This window comes from Somniosus microcephalus, chromosome 10 (assembly GCF_052327205.1).
Source record: "Somniosus microcephalus isolate GS21.2 chromosome 10, FLI_Smic_1.0, whole genome shotgun sequence".
NCBI lineage: Eukaryota > Metazoa > Chordata > Chondrichthyes > Squaliformes > Somniosidae > Somniosus > Somniosus microcephalus.
In genome coordinates, this window is record NC_140996.1 from 153284137 (window position 1) to 153306123 (window position 21987).

Genomic DNA, 21987 nt, shown 5'->3' on the forward strand with positions numbered 1-21987 from the left:
TGACAGTGGCTCTCAACTTCTATGCCACCGGCTCCTTCCAATCCGCTACTGGGGACATTTCCAACATCTCCCAGTTTGCGGTACATTGCTGTATCCGCCAGGTGACCAATGCCCTTTTCAGAAGGAGACGTCAGTTCATCTCCTTCCCCATGACCGTTGACAAGCAGCAAGAGCACGCAATGGGCTTTGCAGCATTAGCGGGCTTCCCCATGGTGCAGGGCGCCATTGACTGCATGCATGTGGCTTTGCGGGCACCTCTAGAGAATGCCGAGGATTACCGCAACCGGAAGGGCTACCATTCGCTCAACGTGCAATTGGTGTGTGACCACAGGCAGCTCATCCTAGCTGTCAATGCCTGCTTTCCAGGCAGCAGCCACGATGCCTTCATCCTGCGCCAGACTTTTGTGGCAGACATGTTCGAGGCCCAGCCTCACCCACGAGGATGGCTACTCGGGGTCAAAAGCTATCCTTTGTGCACCTGGCTGATGACCCCGCTCCATGCGCCCAGCACCCCTGCTGAAGAGGGATACAATGACAGCCATCAAGCAACCAGGAACATCATTGAGCAAACAATCGGCATGCTGAAGCAACGGTTCCACTGTCTGGATCGTTCCGGGGGAGCCCTACAGTACTCGCCTGAGCGAGTCTCCGATTTCGTTGTCGTGTGCTGCATGCTGCACAACCTGGCTCTCCGCGGGACTCAGCCACTGCCAGCAGACATTGGAGGACCACCGGAGGAGGAGGAGGAGAAGGACCAGCACAGGAGGGAGGCAGAAAGTGCAAGGGCCGCCCGTCGGCGGCTTATTGCAAGTCGGTTCTAGGCCCCTCTCAGGGAATGGCTTGTGCCAATGGCAGAAGATGAATGTAGCCGCTCCACAAGCCCTCAGCCAAGCAGGGCAACCAGGACTTCCAAAAGAAAGCATGGACAGTGCGATTTAAGAATTTTTTTTACTGTGATACCTCTGTGCCCTTCCCACATGACAAACTAATGGAGAGAACCCCCCCCCCAAAACACAAATACACCAGTCTCGGCCTTTACAATTAAAACAAATATACCAGTCTCGGCCTTTAAATATGAAACAAATACAGCAGTCTCGGCCTTTATATATGAAACAAATACAGCAGTCTCGGCCTTTATATATGAAACAAATACAGCAGTCTCGGCCTTTATATATGAAAAAATACACCAGTCTCGACCTTTATATATAAAACAAAACATTTGGCCACACCTTCTACTTTTTCCCCTGCGAGGGTGATCCGTTTCGCTTCCGTGACTGGCCCCTACCCGCCCTGCAGCTCCTCCTCAATGGGACCCCAGTGGCTGCAGCAAGGCTGGGGGAAGGCTGCTGAGGGTCAGATGGTGAGACGGCAGATGCCCTTGGGGGTCGGCCTGGACCAGCTCTGGGCCTAGAGGGGCCGGCTGCTGACTGCTCCAACTCTGCTTGGGCGGCAGCAGTCTGTCCAACAGCTGGTGGCAGCTGCAATGGAGGAGTGACCGTGTTGGCTGCAGGAATGCTACCAACCTGACAGATCACAGGCACTCCCTGGTCGGCTGATACATTGGCACGCGCATGGGCCAGCACTGCAGCATGCGCAGCAATCTGCTGAGGCACAGACTGCTGGGCTGCTGCGGCACGGCGAGTGCCCCGGCGATGCCTGGCCGATCCAGCGAGTATGGCAGCAGTTAGTGCCCGTGTGCCTCTTGTCTGTGTCTGCATGACAGCAGCCAGTGAATGCACGGCACGACTGAGCACTTGGCTAGAAGCCGCCTGTGAAGCAGCGAAGTCCTGCTGACTCCTAGCCTGTGCTGCCGCGATGTCCTGCAGACTCCTGGCCTGTGCTGCACTTAATTGTTGCAGACTCCTGGCCTGTGCTGCACTGAATTGTTGCAGACTCCTGGCCTGTGCTGCCGCGACGTCCTGCAGACTCCTGGCCTGTGCTGCCCCGAATTCCTGCACACTCCTTGCCAGTGACTTTATGGAGTCAGGCATCCTTGCCACTGCAGCCATGAGCTCAGTGTGCCTGCGCTCAGCCTGGGCGCCCATTTCCGCTAGGAGCCGCACCTCCTCTGTGCTCACCGTAGCAGGACTGGAGGCCGCACTCACCCTCCGGGGAGAAGGCCGCCGAGCTTCCCCACCCCTCCCGCGTTGCTGCAGCCTGCTGGTCCCCAGAGCTTCACTATCCTCTGACCCTTCCCCCCTGCTCCCCTCCAGGGAAGACGTGTCACCATCATGGCCATGGGCTGCCTCAGCTGAGGGTGTCCCTGATGGGCTGGCTTCCTCTTCCTTCTCCTCTATGTCTGACTCGGACACAGTACCAGCTTGAGGGGCCACCTCCTCACCTGGCGAGTCACCATCTGAAAGCAGGGAGGCACAAGAGTTGCTTTAGAGTGAGGACAGGGCGGCAGCGAGGGAGGCATGAGTGCTGCTGTGCACTGCATTGGTTCGATAGTGGCAAAGGATGCTGGTGTGAGGCGCAAGTGGAAAGGGAGAGGTCAAAAAGGTGATGACCTTACCATTGGTTCCCAGAACAGGGTCAGCATCTCCAGTGGCGATGGGGCCACTCAGCCGGCCTGCCATGATCCGCTCCACTCGCTGCTCGAGGTCGCTCAGCTGTTTCAGGTCAGGACGGCCTCCCCCAGTCTGTCGCTGCTGTCTTCTGTTATGCGCCAGCTTGGCCTGCAAGAGAAAGGACAGCCTCTAAGTACAGTGTCAAGCCCTGATCTTGCCCGCACTGCCTCCCATGGCCGATTAGCCCTGACAGTGTCAAGCCCTGATCTTGCCCGCACTGCCTCCCATGGTCGAATAGCCCTGACAGTGTCTAAAGTCCTGAATGCGCAAGTGCTTTTCATGACAGTCCCATAGCTGCTGGATGAGGGCTGGCCATTAGGGCTTTCAGACCCGTTTGGCCATAAAGTGAGGTGCACATGCAGGGATGAGGAGGATACTGGAAAGGGTACTCACCCTGACAACCCGAGTGAGGTCGTTGAATTTTTTCCAGCACTGGGTTGGTGTCCTGCCAACCACGCTGTTGGACGTGATCCTGTTTGCCACATCCCTCCATGCTTTCCGATATTTGGCGGGCAGCAGCCTCCTGCCACCCTCAGGGAAGAGGATATGGCACCTGCGGTCCACTGTGCCAACCAGCAGCCTCAGGTCACCCTCGCCGAAGCGCTGCGCTCTCTCCCTGGCCTTCTCCATTCTCCTGGGCGTGGAGCTGTTCCAGAAGCAGTGTTCAGGCCTTGCCTTAGGGCTGCAGTGTGCAGGGCGTGGCAGCCAAGCAATTCCACCCTCCCCCTTTAAGTGCTGACCGGCGCCTGACTGTCTGCCCTCAATGAGCAACTCGCCGCACCTGCGCTGCGCCCGCCTTCGGTGTTTGCGCCCTGGATCGCCGGCTTGGCGCCTAATGATAGTCGTGCATCGCCTGCTTTAGCGCAGCAGCAACCTCTTGGGGCGATGCAACTGAATATCGGCGAAGGTGGCGCTAAGTTGCGCCGGGCGCAAAAGTTAGCAAACGCCATGCTGTAGCACCCCAAACGTGGCTATACTGAATTTCTAAGCCTAAGTCTTTTTAACTTTTTTTTTTACTTCCCTTGTGGGAATGCTCCTCTGGGCCCCACAACAAAGGTTTAGGCCTCTGCTGCCCTGGGCTCACCTCCCCAACCGCCCTCCCCCACCCCACCCCACCCTATCACAAGGCACTTCCAAAACCTCCTCCGCACGACTTACCTGAGCATCTGGGACTGTTGTTACGGTCACTGCCGATGACCTCCTGCCGCCTGGCACTGCATCCCCACTGGCCGGCCAGTTGTCACTTCCTGAGGGTTACGGATGGGAAACTGACCGGGGGCATGCAGATGAGGCCCAGGAGTTAAAATCGCCCAGGTGTCATGCTGCTGAGATCAGGATGGTTTACCACCCACCTCGGCTGCGCTGGCCTGATTCCTGCACCAAGTTAAAATCAACGTTAAGGTGTCACTTTTGTGTTACTGCAAAGCAGAACATTTTCACAGCAACACTAAAGTTGCCATATAAATGCCTCCTAAAGTTCCTAAATGCAGTCTAGTGTGTTTCCTCCTCAAGTTACATTTTGCTCTTTAAAGTGACACTCAGCTCTCATGTAAGAACTGTATGAAAATACACTGGCACTAATTTTAAATGATTTCTATAGAGACTAGCATTCATAAACATCATGTAGCCCATACCATTACAGAACCATCTCTGCAGAAAAATTAACTGCATAAGTCAAACAATGGGGATTGATTTTAACTCGGGCAGGATCAGTGCGTGGGTGGGCCTGACCCGGGCGGTGCACCCGAGCGTTATGAAGGAAATGAGGGCCAGCCGATTGTACTGGCTGGGCCACATTTACATTTTTTAAATCAGTCTCTGCGGGAGGGATCGGGAATTGGGGCAGAAGCTGGTTGCCGAGCTGATGATGGTTGTGGGAGGGAGAGGTAAGCCTGGGGCTTGGGCGGCATGGGGGCAGCACTCCTGCTCCTCCTAGCCCACAAGGACTCCACATAAAATTTTAAAATTTTAACTTACCTTGGCCTCTTCTGCCCACCATGACTTTCGGCATAATTTGGCCCCATGCAGATCTCCCGTGTGCTGAAGTTAAAATGCTGTCTTTTAGATTTATAGATTTAAATTAGGCCCCCGCCTGCCTGAAGCAGGAGCCTTGGCCGACTTCAAACTCGACAAAAATAAAATGTCACCAGGCGGAAAGGGCCGATAAGTAGATTCTGAATATTTTAACCCCTACCAGGTGGGGGCTGGAGTTAAAATCAATCCCATAATGTTTTCTACATTACAACAGTGACTACACTTCCAAAAATAGTACTGCATTGTCTGTAAAGCGCTTTGGGACATCCGGTGGTCGTGCAAGGCGCCATATAAATGCAAGTCTTTCTTTTTCAGACCTGGAAAAACTACTCACAGATACAAAAAAAACACATCCCGAATTCAAACTGGCAAAGATGGAAGAGAAACGGCACAAAGCACATGTGAACACTAACTAAAACCTAGAGGCACATGCTTAACAAAGATCGAAATAACATAGAAAGGTACAATACACAAGGACATTGTTGGGAACAAAGTATGAACATACAAATCACATCACTCATGAGTCATAGCTCAGTTACACAAAGCACGTAGTATGATGTACAAAACCATTTGAATCATTCTTGTACACACAATGGAAGGAAACATTTAAGTATAAAGATGCACCATCGAGAAACATTAAAAATGAATCAGTACAACCATGAGACACATAGAGGAACAAACAAGACAAATACATAACTGCCCATATATCGTCCCACACACACATACACATACAATAGTCTCACAGTCACACACATACATAAGCAGAGACAAACATTACTGTGATTACTGTTATATAAATAATTAACATAAGGTATATTTTAAATAGGTGAACATCTCTGTTAAAATAGCAGAGTGTGATTTAACATGATCCTGTATCACTCACAATAGTTTTCAGGCTATAATCTCACACATATATACACGATCACACATGTAAAATCACACATATACATAAACAGATGCACATAGGCAGACACATACAGCCACATATTATCACACAATCAATCATAAATAGCCACATACGCAAACACATAGGCCTGGAATTTCCTGGAAAGTTTTAGTGTAACTGTAGAGTAAGAGTGGAGTTGCACGTTTCTTCCGAGGAAATTGCCCACAACTGATTTACTCTGGATTTACGCTGAAACATCACTACACATAAAGTTCCTCAACCATTTGCACAATCTGCCGAACCCCCACTTAGCTCATTAACGTAACTCCGCACCACCATGCATAAGACCTGGGAATGCAAGTTTCAGTGCATTTAATCCAGTTCCAAGCAGGTGTAAATTTACACCCAAATTTTAGGCGCAACACAACTCGAAGTACTATTCCTGGTGTTTTATAGTGATTATTTTGTTTTAGCAATTTTGTAAATTTCTCCTTGCTGAGACCTGCACTGTATTTTTTATAATGCTTCATTTATGGCATCAGAATCTGTTACATTTAAAAAAGTAAAACTTCCACAATTGCATTTTCTTAAACATGTTGTTCTAATGTCCATAAATGATACTTTGTTTCAAACTTTAATTTTTGTAACATCAATAAGATAATGAGGGACTTAAAGAAGATGGATGGTGTATGTTCCGCACTTTCCTTGGGCCCTGATGTTTATGCAGATTTCCGCTTATTTTACGCCAGTATTTTATCCTGATAATTCTCAGGAAATTTCAGCATAAGTTTGGCAAAGAAAACAGCATAGATTTTGGTATAATTTCGGCATAAATCAAATTGAGTAAATTCCGGACAAAATTGTGCACATGAGTAGATGCCTACATAGTCACATACACATACAATCAAATAGCTAAAAACAAAGATATCCAGAGACAAAAATGAACAGGGACAGATACAATTACAGCAATGCTCTACCAAAACACACATCATCAACAATGAAGCATGCAGACAGATTTCCACCAATGTCAGAAAGGCAAACAGAATGTCACAGCCATGCTTTCGTATACTGTGCATTCCAAGATTGGAAATACCCACACAGAAACACAGACAGGGATACATGCACAAATATTTAACTCACACACAGGCTTATCGCACAAATAACCCAGAAATCTCTCCCTCACTCGCACGCACACTCCAGTCACAGTCACAAATAATAACATGCTGAATAAATGAAACACAGAAACACAACTATTCTCATAGAACATGTGCCAAGAACATTAACGCACAAGAAACACGAATATGCAGGAACACTAACAGCCAACATTCAATCACCATATCTAACTACACAGCTAAATGCTGGTATATACAAACCTGCACACAAATATCAGTAATACCAAATTTCCTTTTTTTAAAAATTGCTTTCCTTCTTTTATCATCTATTCTATCTCTGTTCCTCTGAAATTTTATTGGGGATTCTATGTTAAAATGTGTCCAGAGATCTGACAGGTTGCGGTAAATTCCTGAACGCAATATGTGTACCCCTAAAATGTTTTCCATGAACAGATATGGTTAATTCACCACCTTAGTTTGCCTAGTAAGATGGTTAGGTGATCCACGTTTTACATTTAGATACTATTGTTGTGAAAATATGTGCATATCAAAAAAGCAACTGGATCCCCTATCTATGTCTGATTCTCTTTGACTGCTGTCATTCATTATATTGATTTATAGTTTATGACTGAGACACATAAAATAAACATTAAACTTTCTAGTAAGAAAAGTATAAATATCTAAAGCTATAAATTAGATGAAGGTCGAATGGTAGAAATTCCAGTCAGGGAAGTTCACATACCAACACCTAATGTGTTCATTTTTACCATAGGCATTATCGCGTTTAATATAAATGGATTAAGGCATGTGTAAAAACAGAGCACAAGAATGTACTATAAGCCAGCTGTTTTTACCTGATCTTCACCAATCTGAGTTTCTACCCTTGCAAAACAAATTGTCGCTCTCTCCCACATTTGGAATGTACACTCAGATTGTGATGTATTGAGTATGTGGGATGTAGGTGAGTGTTTTATGTGCCAAGTGTGTTGCTGTGTGAGTGCATTGCCTGAGATAGATCACATTTAAGTTTTGGGGGAGATAGTGTTATGCTGAGAGTGTTCATGTGACAGAGTGTTTTTGTGTATTGGTGTGCACCCTTGTCTAATAGCACCTGTGTGCGTTAGAAAAAAACTGAGAAAGATTGAAAGAACTATAAGGGTATGAAAGAAAAATTGTGTGGACAGAATTTGTTTGTGTGACAATGTATTTCTGTGTGTATTTTTGTGTTGGAAGAATGTATTTATGTTGGAGTTTGTGTGTGTGTCTGTATGCCATTGAATATTTCTGTGAGTGTGTGTCGTAAGTGTGGGTAAGGGTTTCTATGTGCATATGCTTGCATGTGTTTGTCTGTTTACATATGTGTGCTTGTGTATAATGACATTTATGCAAGTGTGTTCCTGGGTGTTAAGACTGATTGAAAGTATTACAAGATGAGAAAATATTTGCACTTGTCTATGTACGTCTGTCTGAGAAAACGTGTAAGAGTGTTTCTTGCTGTGATAGAGGATTTGTGGGAGAATGTGGTTGTGATTGTATATGAGTGTATTTTTCCGTGTCAGTGTTGTGTGTGAAAGGAAGACCAATGACAGTATGACAGTGTTGCCATGAATATTTGTATGGTTGTGTCTTTGTGCTTGTGTTAAATGTGTTTCAATATGTGTAAATGTTTCTTTATCTGAGCATGTTTAATAATAGATGGTTTTATAGGTACACTATTTTAGTTAGGATTCTAGGAGACCCAAATTCTCTGTACCATGGAATATATCTATGGATGTGTAGTAATTATGAATGAGGATTTCTCTGTGTTACCATATGCTTACATGTACAAGTGCATGTGTGCGGAGTGCTTACATATTTTGCAATAATAAAGTATTTGCATATGTCTGTGTATGTTTCTGGCTGCCTTATCCCAGTGGTAGACAGATGAAATTGATTTACAAATCTGCTCCCGGGATAAGGGATTTGGATTTAGTAAATACTGAGAACTGTTTCATGAACACTGGTCTCCCAGAATCCAACTAAAAGAATAGCAGTACAAAAGCAGTTTATGTGTAGGTCAATGTTCTATGTGTGTGAGGGTCAGTGTGTTTCTATGTGTATTGGTGTGGCTATTAGTTTGGAACATTGTGTTTCTATATCTATATGTATGAGGGAGTCGCTGCATCTCTAAGAGTGTTTCATGTGGGGGTTATTCATGTGAAACTGCTTATGTGAGGAGTATGCACAAGCATTTTTGTGCATGTGTGTGCTCCTATGAGAGCATTTTATAAACATATATGCATGTATGTGTGTTTGTTTGTGTGTGTGTATGTATATATATATATGTAGAAATGTATATGTATATTTGTGTTTCTGCATGAGACTGTATGACTGTACTTGTATGTGTATGAGTACTTGTATAAAGGTGTTTGTGTGTACATACAACTGTTTCTGTGGTAAACATTTTCTTTCTGTTTGTATGTGCATGTGTGTTTGTCTATTCTGTTTATAAGGGTTTGTATGCATAAGAGTGATGTGCCTTTGTCTCTGAGTGTTTGTGTCTATAAACAATTCACAGAATCACAGAATCACAGAAACCCCACAGTGCCGATAGAGGCCATTTCGGCCCATCGAGCCTGCACCGACACATATCCCACCCGATCCCCGTAACCCCTACACCAATTGTGTTACTTCAATGTTTCTATATCTATGGAGTCTGTGTATATATTTAAGGGTTCTGTGTTATTGATGGAGAATGTATATACAGTACATGTTAAATCTTGTGAGAAGGATGTATTTTTGCAAATGGGTATTTTTGTCTGTGACAGTATCTGTGTATTGAATGTGTATGTATAATTTAGGGTTTTGTATGTAAATGAGGGTAAATATATAAAAAATGATTGCTTATCTATGACTGTTTATACATGTGAGTGTCAGTGCTTGTATGTGAGTGAAGGGGGTATTTGTGAATTTCTTTTAGTGTTTGGAGATTGTTAATACATGTATAAGAGGGTGTGTCTGTGGACATGGATATGTGTGCATGTTGGAGAGTGTTGTTAGTGCTTATATAAGGGTATTTTGTGCATGTGTTTTTGTGTAGAGAGTGTTATTACTTCTTGATAAGTGTGTGTGGGCATGTATGTGTGTTTGTGCATGTGAGTGTTAGAGCTTGTATGGGGTACATATGAGTGTTTTGTTTGGGTATTAATACTTGTAGTTGTGTATACATGTTTGCCTGTGACTGTAACTGTTAGTACTTGTATGTGTGAGAGTTTGTGTATGTGAAAATGTTGTGCTTGTATACAAGTACTAACAGTCACATGCATATGATTATGAATATGTGCATGTGACTGTTATTACTTGTACATGAGTTATATGGGTATGTGTGTGCACTGATATGTGGAGAAGTGTTAGTGTGTATATGAGTGTGTGGTTTATGTGTAGGATGTGTATAAATAATTGCACATGTGGGTTTTTTATTCTTTCGCGGACGTCGGTGTTGCTGGCACATCCCTAGAAACTGAGTGGCTTGCAAGGCCACTTCAGAGGACAGTTAAGAGTCAACCACGTTGGTGTGGGACTGGAGTCACATATAGGCAGATCAGGTAAAGAAAGCAGGTTTCCTTCCCTAAAGAACATTAGTGAACCTGTTGGGTTTTTACAATAATGCTTCATGATCATTTTTACTCATACCTGCTTTTTATTTCCAGATTGTTTTAATGAATTCAAATTATCAAACTGCCATGGTGGGATTTGAATGCACATTTTCTGGATTACTAGACCAGTAACACAACCACTACACTACTGTGCCCTTTCTATTTGTGAATGTATGTGCATATAAAACCAGACTACATAAAATTGGGGCAATCAACATTCAAAATATCACTTAAATGATCCACAAAGGGAATATGTTTTAAAATTGGAGTAATCTCCAAGGCTTGAACATTGCTGTCCCCTCTGAGAGGGCTCATCCTACCAATCCCACACTCCTGCCCTCTGACTAGTTCCCTTTCTTGCTCTGGTGCCCAACCTCCCTATTTCTCTCCATTGTAACCTCCATTGAGACGTTTCTTGTCATCGTCCACTTTATAGACACTCCTGTGGTCAGTGTTCCTCTGAACTTTTCTCTTTTCCTTCTAGCCTAAATGTGCTACCTTACACACATCCTCCTCATATCTCCACCGTGCTGAAATCAAAGTGGTAATTTGATTCAGCACTCCAGGGGAGTACTGGATCAGGCAATCACCCCTCAATATATATTTAAACATAACCTTATTTCCCAGGTTTTTCCAATTGGCCTTTCTGACTAAAGGTCATCGACCTGAAACGTTAACCCTACCTTCCTCTCTCCACAGATGCTGTCTGGCCTGCTGAGTTTTCCCGGCATTTTCTGTTTTTATTTCAAATTTCTACCATCTGCCGTATTTTGTTTTTTTCTCCTATATCCTAGTTTAGTTCTGATGCCACGCGGACTATTGGTACGCTCTTGTGTTTGCTCGCTCTTTTTTGAAGTCTATATACCTTTATCCCTGCTGCTATTTATTTTAGTTCCATTCTACGCTGACACTGGAATCTTCCACCCATTTCAGTGAGGCGTTGATTTATTTTAAACACCATATATGCATATCCAACGTTTCCCCCAGAGAGGCTGCGAAGATGTGAATCTCTCTGATATTGCAGACTCTGTCATCTGCCCAGGTTACACTTGCGCTGGTTTACTGTTTGGCCAGCGCTCAGACGATTTTATGTAGATTTGTATAGTTGGAGTCAGAGGCTGTGTGCAGAGCACAATAATGTTTTGTAACGCAGTCAGGATGCTCTAACCTTCGTTCCAGTGATTTAGATTTTGCCTACTATTTGTGAGTGCTTATCTTGCTCTGTATCACAATAATTGCAACTCGATGCACTCCCACCCGCTTCCTGCCCTGTCTTTGCTGGGAGGCTCTGCTCTTCTGTCACCGTGGCCGATATTCGGCAGCTGCAGTTCCCAGTGCTTGCCCTGGTTCGTGTTTGAAGTCATTGGATGCTGGAGTCCTGCGCATTGCCCTGACAAGCCCGAGATGTTTGCAATAGACCACTTATAATGTAAAATATCCCCATGTCACGGTTGTAGTTATAGTTTGGTGTGGATGCAGTGAAGTTCGGGGAAGGTCCAAGATCGAAATCATTTGGTTTTGGTGTTTATCTTAAGAGAACAGGTTACTTTGGTTCTCCATTTCTCAGCAATCCAATTTTATTAGGATTTACTATCATTTGTGTGCGGGAATCCCTCGGGAAATAATGCTTTGATTAATGTAATCCTAGGCAGGGATACGCCACATGCCCAGCTCCCTGGGGACGAGCCCTGTTTGACAAACAAAAACAGAGCGGCCATGCCGAGTGCAACTATTACAATCCGCACCCACTCGCGGAGACGCGTATTACAACAATGAGAAGTAAAAGAGCAGCGGCGGGGGCTGCAACCGCTGCGATCCGCACCCAGGCTCTGACAGCGGGCTCCATGCAGTCTCCAACCGCACGCTCACACTTAACCGATGGCAACTAACAGGAAACAGCGACAAAAATTCGCGTTGACTTAATACGTGTTCGAAATTCCTCCCAGGCTGCGTTGAAAAACAGATACATTTGAATATTTGGAACAATATTTCACGTCAAAGAGCCTTGCAACCGCTGCAAAAAGCTTATTTATACAAGGATAATGTGTATATTCCAATGTCACGATTGCATCAAATAAAACGTGACAAGCTGCAGTCACATGACAGGTAATATGCACCTTCCAATATCAAATCGATGTGAAGGTTTTAAAATAAAATAAATGGGCATGTGTTACAAATGCCGTCACCTGCAAGTAAACCAGAACCTGTGTGTAAAACACCAAAAGAAAAGCATTGCTATTGAGCTCTAACTATTACACGCCGTTACTGGCTCGGAGATAGGCACCATACACACAGATCTAATTCAAACTATATAAAATGCACAGGGCCTCTGGGAGACATAATACAGAATAGGTGACATACACATCCTGATCTTGAAACAATTGAAATATGTCCCCGGATAGATGCTATCCGGCTTCTACCATCGTCGTATGTAACCCCTAATACAAAACCAATATAAATACAGCCAAGAAACAGGGATGAATGATAAGCATATTCTAACATGAAACCAGTACACAACAAAGCACCCAGAGCAGTCACACTGTGAAGTAGCTATTGCAATCTACCACCAGAGCCCCATTCTTCAAAATAACATTCACGTTTTTCTATGACATAAAATAGCAAAAGGGAACATACCTTTTGCTATCCATATTTATTCCCTTTTAATATATGCTAAGTGTACACTGCTATATAAGTCATAAAACGAGGCTATATCGCACTAAAATAACAGCAATCCAAATTAAAATCGAACATGCTAAGATCCAGGTCTGTGCCGACCATTCGCGGTCCTAATCATTTATTATTTAACACCAAAATATATCTTTCAAAAAGATTTCGCGGCTACACAGTTCATGTTCGTGTTTGATTCGGTTTTTATCTTGTATAAGATTAAAACCCAATACGGTCGGGAATGGTTGGGGGTGGGGGGTGGGGGGATGGGGAGAGAGAAGGGCCCCCCACGTAAAGCTTCTATAAAATGCAATGAGATGGATATCTGTGTGCCTCTTCGGCCGATAACTGTTCTGATGCACAGTTCCCAGCCTAGCAATTAATAAAATCTGATATATTGATATTCAAGAGACACCCGGACTGTCACTAATGGTACAGGTTATATCACACGAAGGGAAAATCTGACTGCATATTTAGTACTTTATTTTCTGAAAACTCTAAGTATAACTTTTAAAAATAAAACCATTCAAAACATAACACAGTACGCAACAATGTTGATTCAGTATAATAAGCTTCTCATTTAGCGCCTAATAAGCGTTCAATAATTACTTACACCGTTTGAAAATGATTCACACCAAAAGTTTTCACTATCTTCCGTGTACTATAGTTTTATATCTTATTAAAATGTTTCCTATGGCACTTGTCCACAACCTGAAACATACTATAACTTTATATGAAGCACGCGATCAACTTTCTTAATATTATAATCCTACCCACTGCCAGATTATAAAATAAACGTGTATGTCGCAATAGTTGATAGTCAATGTAAACCGGAATTTAGATTAAATACACGGTTAGTGAATCAACAAGTACATCTGTGTAACAACATCTTAGCAAGTCCCGAAAACAGCGGAAATGTTTTGCATGCTGACGTTTCAACACTTACTTTTCCAAAGTGCGCTTTTGTGTTGAGCTCGTATGTCGAAAACATTGTTCAGCGGTTTGATTCGTTTCCCAGTCACTGGCAATCAATTAAAACTATGGAAAGTTGCAGCTTCAAAAAAAGTTTTGTCATAATTTACACTTGCCACAAATTACCCTGTAGTGATTGAATTGTTTACCGTTAAATCTTAAAATGTGCAATTGCAAAATATATGAAAGTGCCCCCCGAGAAAGCCCTAATACTTCCCCGCACGCTGACGTCAACCAAAGGAGAATATAAATACGTTATTGCAAGATGCTCACTGCCAAGCAATAGGTTGATTTAAATGTTGGTCCGATATGCAGTCAGAAACTGCAGCAGTAAATGTAACACAAATTTACATCTTAAAATAATGCTGAATAAAACTTAATTTAAAAAAACAGTGTATGAATGAACAGGAACAGGGCGCTCTTTGGCTTTGTAATATCTCACTCCATTGAGTGCAGAGTTATGCAAACACATTGCAGGAGCCGAGTCCTTCTATAACTTTTCCTCCACCAAAAAGTAATCATTAGCGATGCTAATATAGATAACCAAACCCAATGTAGACTACGCCGATAAGGTCAGACTGTTAGAATGGTAACATGTTAAATGGGAACAGTGGCGTAGATAAAAAGGGCCCGGAAACAATAGAAATTATATCATTTGGAAATGCCTGTGTGTTTTTTGGGAAGGTATTTTTCATCTTCAGCAGTTAATGATGCAGTCAAGTGTCCATGGGAACCTCGAAACGGCTCACCCATAGCTTGGGGTCTCGTTTGATTCTGTGATGTTTCGACTCGACGCCGATGAAAAACTTTTTTAAAAATTGAGTCTTTTTCTAATGTAGAAAACTAGTTGCCATTTATAAAATTGTGCAAACATTCTCAGACTAGAAGAAATTCTTTTAACCTTTCTTTGAAAGAAATGTAAAGCAGTCAGATGGATTCTCGCAGATGCAGGCATCGTTGCAGTCTGAGCAATGGGAGAGAGCGTGCAAATAATGAACGTCCCCAGAAAAGATATCCGATTTTTGGACGGGCAGAATCTCGCCTCTTTACACGTCGCTGGGCCTTTAAAGCTGATCTCCATCCTTTTCCTCACAAATAACACACTTCACGTGCCATTTCTCCTCTTCTATTCCTCGTGTTGTATCAGTGTTTTGATTTGAACATTTATTTCAGTGGAGGTCACATTGTCAGCAAACCTTTACCAATCCCTCAGATTCCTCCAAGGCTACAGATTTAACAATACTTTACCTGGGTTTCATCTCTCAAAGTGAAAGGAGTTTCTGGCCATGGGCTTGCTTCTCGTGTCGAAATTAAGATTTTAAATGAGATTTTTCACAAAACCATCGTCATATTCTGTTAACTACACTCTAGTAGTACATCAGAAAGTTCACTTCAACATGCATCTTAAATCTTGAGGGACGCTCTATGTTTCTTTAATATTCAAGCTAATAGTTACAAAGTTAACTGGAAGCTCTTAAAAATAGGCTGGGGGAGTGGGGGCTGTGTAGAAAAAATCTGATACTTTTCTTCACCTTAAAACTTCATAACAAAACTGAGGTAGGTAATTAGTAACAACACGGACAAAAATATATATTTCACTTTCAAAACAACAAGAAAAAACAATTGAGGAGACTATTGCTGAACTATTGGCCTGCAGTTCCAGCTGGGTATTCGTCCGTCACAGGCTGTTACAGGGAAGTGCCCCAGTGAAGGACGAGTAATGCACAGTTGTCTCTAATTCTCCCGCCTGCGTTTCTGCTTTAGCAACCCTGTGCTCAACAACAGATGTAATTTCAAAAATAAAATCATCCTCCCCAAGACACCCCCCCCCCCCGCCCCACCACCACCCTCCATGTAAGTCCAATTCTTGTTGCTTTAATTCCTTTACGTATATTTTTATATTGTGCCACATAGAATAAATGTCTTTTTTAAATCACTAAAACTTCCTACAGAAGTGACAGAGACACTTTATAATTAAAATTAGAGGCTGAGAGTCACGCCCATTGCATTCACTTTAACATAAATGGCTGTTATTTTGACTTTTTTTTCTTAACGCAACATCTTCCGCCCGGTTTTATAAACTGATTCTGTGCCCTCTACTTTTCCCTTCCTTTTCATTACTTGGTTCCAAACTCCGTTCATTTGTCTGCGCTATGCTGTATCTTTCCCCGCACGACAGTGCTCCCTACCGCCCACAGCGTGCAAAAGCAGCGTCTTTCAAACTCCCCAAATTTGCATTGTGTACTCCAGACCCCGCGTCTTACGAAATTAACGGCACCCAGATAAAAAAAATAAGCTATATGTTTTAAAATGTCAGAATTGGGAATAGAAGACGGCTACCTTTATTGGGACTATATAGAGAGCTCTATACACTGACGTGGGGTCCCGAGTGTTCTTCCTGGCTGAAATGGAGTCCTTTATCTAAACCCGAGTGCACAAACATATAGGTTAATGTGACTACTGTTCTTTCCTTTTATTTGGTTCTCTATGGCAACGAAAATGCTGTGCGCAGAAATGCACCCCGTCAAGAAAACAAATGATCTTCGGGGAGCTGCTCTACATGGCATCTGTTCCAAAGGGGCACAGAGGGAAGCAAGGAAGGTAAGAGTGCAAAATGTGTGTGAGAGAGTGAGTGAGGGAAAGTGTGTGTGAAACAGAGAGGACTGTATGTGTGGTTGATGGAGAAAGAATGGTGTGCGTGTGTGAAAGAAAAATAAAGGACAGACTGTGAGATGTAACAATGTAAAAAAAATGCTCCTTTAAAAACTCGATTTTTGTTACTGATGATTCAACATTTCTTCGACTAGATGCACACTTTCAGCTTTATTTTTCATGCTATAATGAAATTGAGAAAACAGTGAAACGACGGGATCAAATAAAGGCTTTTATGGCAGTATATATACACAAACACTTTACAAGGTAAAGACATCAATGTTTATAAAATCAATCACGCAGTGAAAATGGACATAAAATACCTACATCAAAGTTGAAAACGGTGTAAAACTATGCACCGTTATATCTTATAATCATACACACGCACACGTGTGTGCGCGTATACATACAAATGTGTGTTGTGTGTATTTAAGTAAGCTTGACATTCAAATTAATTCCACTCGTCACTACGCGAATCTTTTTTTGGAATCAATAATATGAAGTGCCTGGATTTAAAGACGGGAGCTGCGGAGGAGGACAACACTGTATGAAATGTCATATTTGGAAGATTTCTTTTACACTTGACCTTGACAATCGAAGTGCTTCCGGTGTGCACCGAGTTTTACCTTTTGTAATCAATGGAAGGAAAGTTGCAGAAGATGCTTTTAATGTGGGGAGATGGCGGCCTGTTTGTGCCTGAGCAGGACGCTCGCACCCACCTCTCCGGAGAACTCAGCCAAGTTCTCGTTAGTTGTGATTGATCGTGATGCTGTGGACAGACTTCCAAGAACCAGAGGGCTCGTTTATAGTGTCTAATATGGTGTCGTTGCACGATCTGCTTCTGTGTGCACGTTTATTTCTGAGAGCTTTTAGAACGTTTTCGCTACCCAATTCATGCTAGAATCTGCTATTCATCGTGACCTTGCCCAGTGCTCTCTACTTGTGCATTTCCTCGACAGTAATGGTGAAGCGCAGAACGGCAGATCGATTTAACAAAATTTAAGCACAAAAAATATCGAGCCCAACGCTTCCGATCCTCAAATGCCCCAACTCCTAAAATCCAACTGAAGCTGTGAATGAAGCCTTTTGAGATAAGATAGCAGACTTACCAATGGGCTGTTCGCTGTTCAAACCATAAACAGCGTTGAAAAGTTTCGTATGCTTGGAATATTTGCTTTGCTTTTTGCCTTCGCTCCGAATTGCTCTTCGTCGATCCTCGCTAAGATGCACCCTTGTACTGGCTCCACTGAGCCCGGCACTCACTAGTCTATTATTTTCACCAAAATATATGAAAATTTATGCTAATGTAAATCAGTACAAATTGCTCTCTGATGTTTTACTTTTTTCATGGTGGGGAAACAAGATATAGAGGATATTTTTTTTTTAAAAGACAAAATATATTTTAGGTCTTTTACATCTTTACCATTGACCTTTAAGCTTTTTTTAATGGGGAGAAATGCAGTTCTTTTCAGCGGCGCATTCACGTTTCATCAGTCCACCTGAGACGCCTTTAAATGCGTGTACTGTGAAATTCGTAGCAGTAATTTAGACAAAATCCTCACTGTATATTAATGAAAGACGGCCCCATGGCACCGCTCCTATACTCCCCATTCAGTGTAAACAAAACCACGAGACTCGGTTTGAGAGTGGTCCAAGGAAAATCTGCTGGAAAGGAAAACATGCTGTTGGGGCTCTGGCACAGACTATTCAGCGTCTGCACCTGGAGATCTGAGATTTAAATGAGATCTGTGTTACATCTATAAACTCTTTAGCAGCCTAGAAATGAAGAAATTCGTACGGTCTGAGGGTTGAATTAGACTTAGGCTTCAGATCAGTTCCACATATAACGAGTCTACTAACACCAAGAAATATTTGTTTTTAAAATCCTGTGCCTGTTACCGTTCAAGATTTGGTCCCACTCAAATTTTGAACCTCACACAAAGGTCTTAAGATCGTGCACTAAACGGAGTTTATTTTTGCAGGTCTGAGTGAATCGGTTAAGACGGAAACTAGCGCATTCGAACAGTTATGTTTCCAATGCGAAATGAGTCGGTTGCATTTCTCTCCTAGACACACAACTTATTCGTTTGCATATTCAGGACTAAGTTTATTTATTTTTCTTCACTCCCTCAGGAATGGTCAACTTGTCCTTGTTTTGGTTGCTACTTTTTAAAAATCTATTCTCTTGATTCACCAACGCTGGCTGTTTGCAGCTTTTCTGCTTGGCCGCATCCACCACCACCCCCCCCCCCCCCGCCCGTAACAACGACGTTCCCCTAATTAAAAAGCAGCCAATCGGAACCGCCGGAAGGAAGCCGCGCGCCCGAGTCGCGCAGTCGGAACGCGTCAATCACTCAGCGGGTAGCCAATCAGCGGGAGCCTCTGGCTGAACTTCCTCCTTTTTTCTGTGGTGTGCGGGGAGAGCGCGGCGCGGCGGCCGAGGTAAACACTAGCTATGTGAGAAGGGAACTGTCAAACAGCAGCTTTACCAAGTCCCACCACCACCAGCATCCCACACACAACAACAAAACTCTCAGCAACAACAAAAAAGAGAGAGAGAGAAAGCAAAAAAAAGAGAGAAAAGAGGAACTTAAAAACAATCCAACCCACTTTATTTCTATTTATCTCTGGCAATCAAACAACTACTGCTACAAAACAAAAAGGACAAGAGAGGGGGAAAAGCCATGGCGACAGCGACGTCCAATCCCTACATGCCGAGCAATAGCATCCTGTCGTCCAACTCTATCGTGCACAGCGACTCAGGCGGCATGCAGCAGGCGACCACGTACCGGGATCCCTCGAAAATGGTGCAAAGCGACTTCATGCAGGGGGCCATCGCCAGCAACGGCCACATGCTCAGCCATGCACACCAGTGGGTGACGGCGCTGCCGCACACCGATGCCGGCTCGCCCTGGTCCTCGGCCATGTCCGGCAGCCCCTTGGGTCAGCAGCAGCAGCAACAGCAGCAGCAGCAACAGGACGTGAAGCCGTCGGTGCAGGTCGTGGGCCGGGACGAACTGCACACGGGAGCGGCTCCTCTCCATCACCACCGCCCGCCTCACCTGCCTCCTCACCAGCCGTCTCACGGCGGCCACCCGACCGCCTGGGGGGCGACCACCACGGCTCACATGCCTTCCATGGGCTCGGCCGTGCAGCCGCTCATCTACTCGCAGCCCGGGTTCACCGTCAACGGCATGCTGAGTCAGGCGGGAGGGCAGAGCCTGCACCCGGGGCTGAGGGACACGCCGGAGCTGGTGGACCACGGGCAGCAGCACCACAGCCACGACCACTCGGACGAGGACACGCCGACCTCGGACGACCTGGAGCAATTCGCCAAGCAGTTCAAGCAGAGGAGGATCAAGCTGGGCTTCACCCAGGCTGACGTGGGCTTGGCGCTGGGCACCCTCTACGGCAACGTCTTCTCCCAGACCACCATCTGCCGGTTCGAGGCGTTGCAGCTGAGCTTTAAAAATATGTGCAAACTCAAGCCCCTGCTGAACAAGTGGCTGGAGGAGGCCGACTCGTCGACCGGCAGCCCCACCAGCATCGACAAAATCGCTGCTCAGGGGAGGAAGAGAAAGAAGCGCACCTCCATCGAGGTGAGCGTGAAAGGAGCGCTGGAGAGCCATTTCTTGAAATGTCCCAAGCCCTCGGCGCAGGAGATCACCTCCCTGGCAGACAGCCTTCAGTTGGAAAAAGAAGTTGTCCGGGTTTGGTTCTGCAATCGGAGGCAGAAAGAGAAACGCATGACGCCGCCGGGAGGAGTGCAGCAGACGGACGATGTGTACTCACAGGTCGGCAATGTAAACGCCGACACACCGCCCTCTCACCACGGACTACAAACCGCCGTGCAGTGAAAGCAAAACAGCAAACATAGACTGTTTAGACTGGATTTTTTTTTTAAAAAAAGGACAAAACGAAATCAACAAGATCAGGACTATCGCAATGATAGCAGGTTTTCTACTGTGATTGTGAGGCTGGCGATTGCATCGAATGAGTGCACCAAAACTGCAGATGTCTTTTCTTTTAAAAAAAATAGAAAAAAATATCCGAACCCCTTGGCTTGTGGTGATCGGCAGGTGGACCCCAGATACTTCCAGATAAGTGCGTCTACATGTGCCTGCTGTTTCAGAAGGACTGGTTTATAAAATCATTTCAGATTTGGTCCAGTGAGATCGGCTGTGGACGCTGGTTGCCTGGAAGGTGCCTGGTGTACTTCCAGCGGCTTGTTTTTCTTGGCTCTATCAGGTGCATAGACAACATTGAAACAAAAAATTCTGTTATGTGAAATACTGAAGACTGTCCCTTATGTAAAACACGGTAATCTGCAGGAGAAAAGGAGGTAATCCGTACTGACTATAAAAAGACCAGTAGAAGGGGGTCTTAAAAACGCAAAACTTCAGAACAACATTAAACCTGCAAGGCAGGGGAAATTTCAAGACACAAAAATTAAATGGGTTGATCCAAAAATAATGACAGATGGAACTTTCAGCAGCAAGGCTTGTTGGAAAAGACAAGACAAAAGAAAGACTGGGGGATTTGGGCGAGAAATCGTCCCAGATGTGGCTTTGATGATTGGTTCATTATGTTGTGTTCGACCTCATCCCCCCCACCCCCCAAAAAACCTTCGCCCGAATGTTTTCTAATTTCATCTCCAGCCGATTGGAGTAGAAGCATTTTTTAATAAAAAAAGAAAAAGAGAAAAAAAAAACACTCCACCATCTGCAGCTGCACTTACTGAACTTATCCTCTTCTAAACCATTGCCAAGTTGAATGAATGGGTGCTGTGGATGCGACTGTATAAAACTGCCATTTCCAAGCAGTGTTCTTGGTAGGTTTCAATATAGACTTTTCAAAGACGGCAATATAGAGTCAGTAGATCAGTTACTGATCTAAAATATTTACTTTATATTTTCATCAAAATTGACTTCTTTTAATATTTTATTCAGAATACCTATGAACTGCTGCAAAACGGTAATTTATTTTTCCCCAGATCTTGTATTAGATGTTTTCAAAACGAGCACAAATAAATGCGATGAAAAATGGACAGTTGTTAGGTAATAAGGGTATCTTTTGATGTGATAATTTGATTGTAATTTAATTTGAGTAGTGATTCCGTAAGAGATGATTCAAGAAATAAATTTGTTAGAGTCAAACGATTTTGTGGCTCATGTGTCTGATGTACAATGACAGTACCTCAATTTTTTTGCAGAAAAGCGTTAGTCTGTTTAAGATGTATATAGAGCATTTATTTATGAACCATAAATTCATTGCCATACCATTAAATTACACTTTAATATTTAATGTCGTTTTAGGCTTAAATATTCAACGTTTATTTTTTTTAATTCCGAAAGTATGATGTAGGATAAAACTACGTTATGAATTTATAAATGAAATCCAATTAGTGTCTGATTTATATGTTATCAGAACTAGGTAAGCTTTTAATCACGCTTAAGTCC

General features: G+C 43.9%; 1 protein-coding gene across 1 annotated transcript; it reads left to right on the forward strand.

Moving 5' to 3' along the window:
• Nucleotides 1-18894: 18894 nt before the first annotated feature.
• Nucleotides 18895-21687, forward strand: LOC147111768 (POU domain, class 3, transcription factor 4-like). The gene has a single exon (XM_085998975.1). The coding sequence runs from the start codon at nucleotides 19213-19215 to the stop codon at nucleotides 20383-20385; it is 1173 nt and encodes a 390-aa protein (XP_085855101.1). The 5' UTR covers nucleotides 18895-19212; the 3' UTR covers nucleotides 20386-21687.
• Nucleotides 21688-21987: the final 300 nt, after the last annotated feature.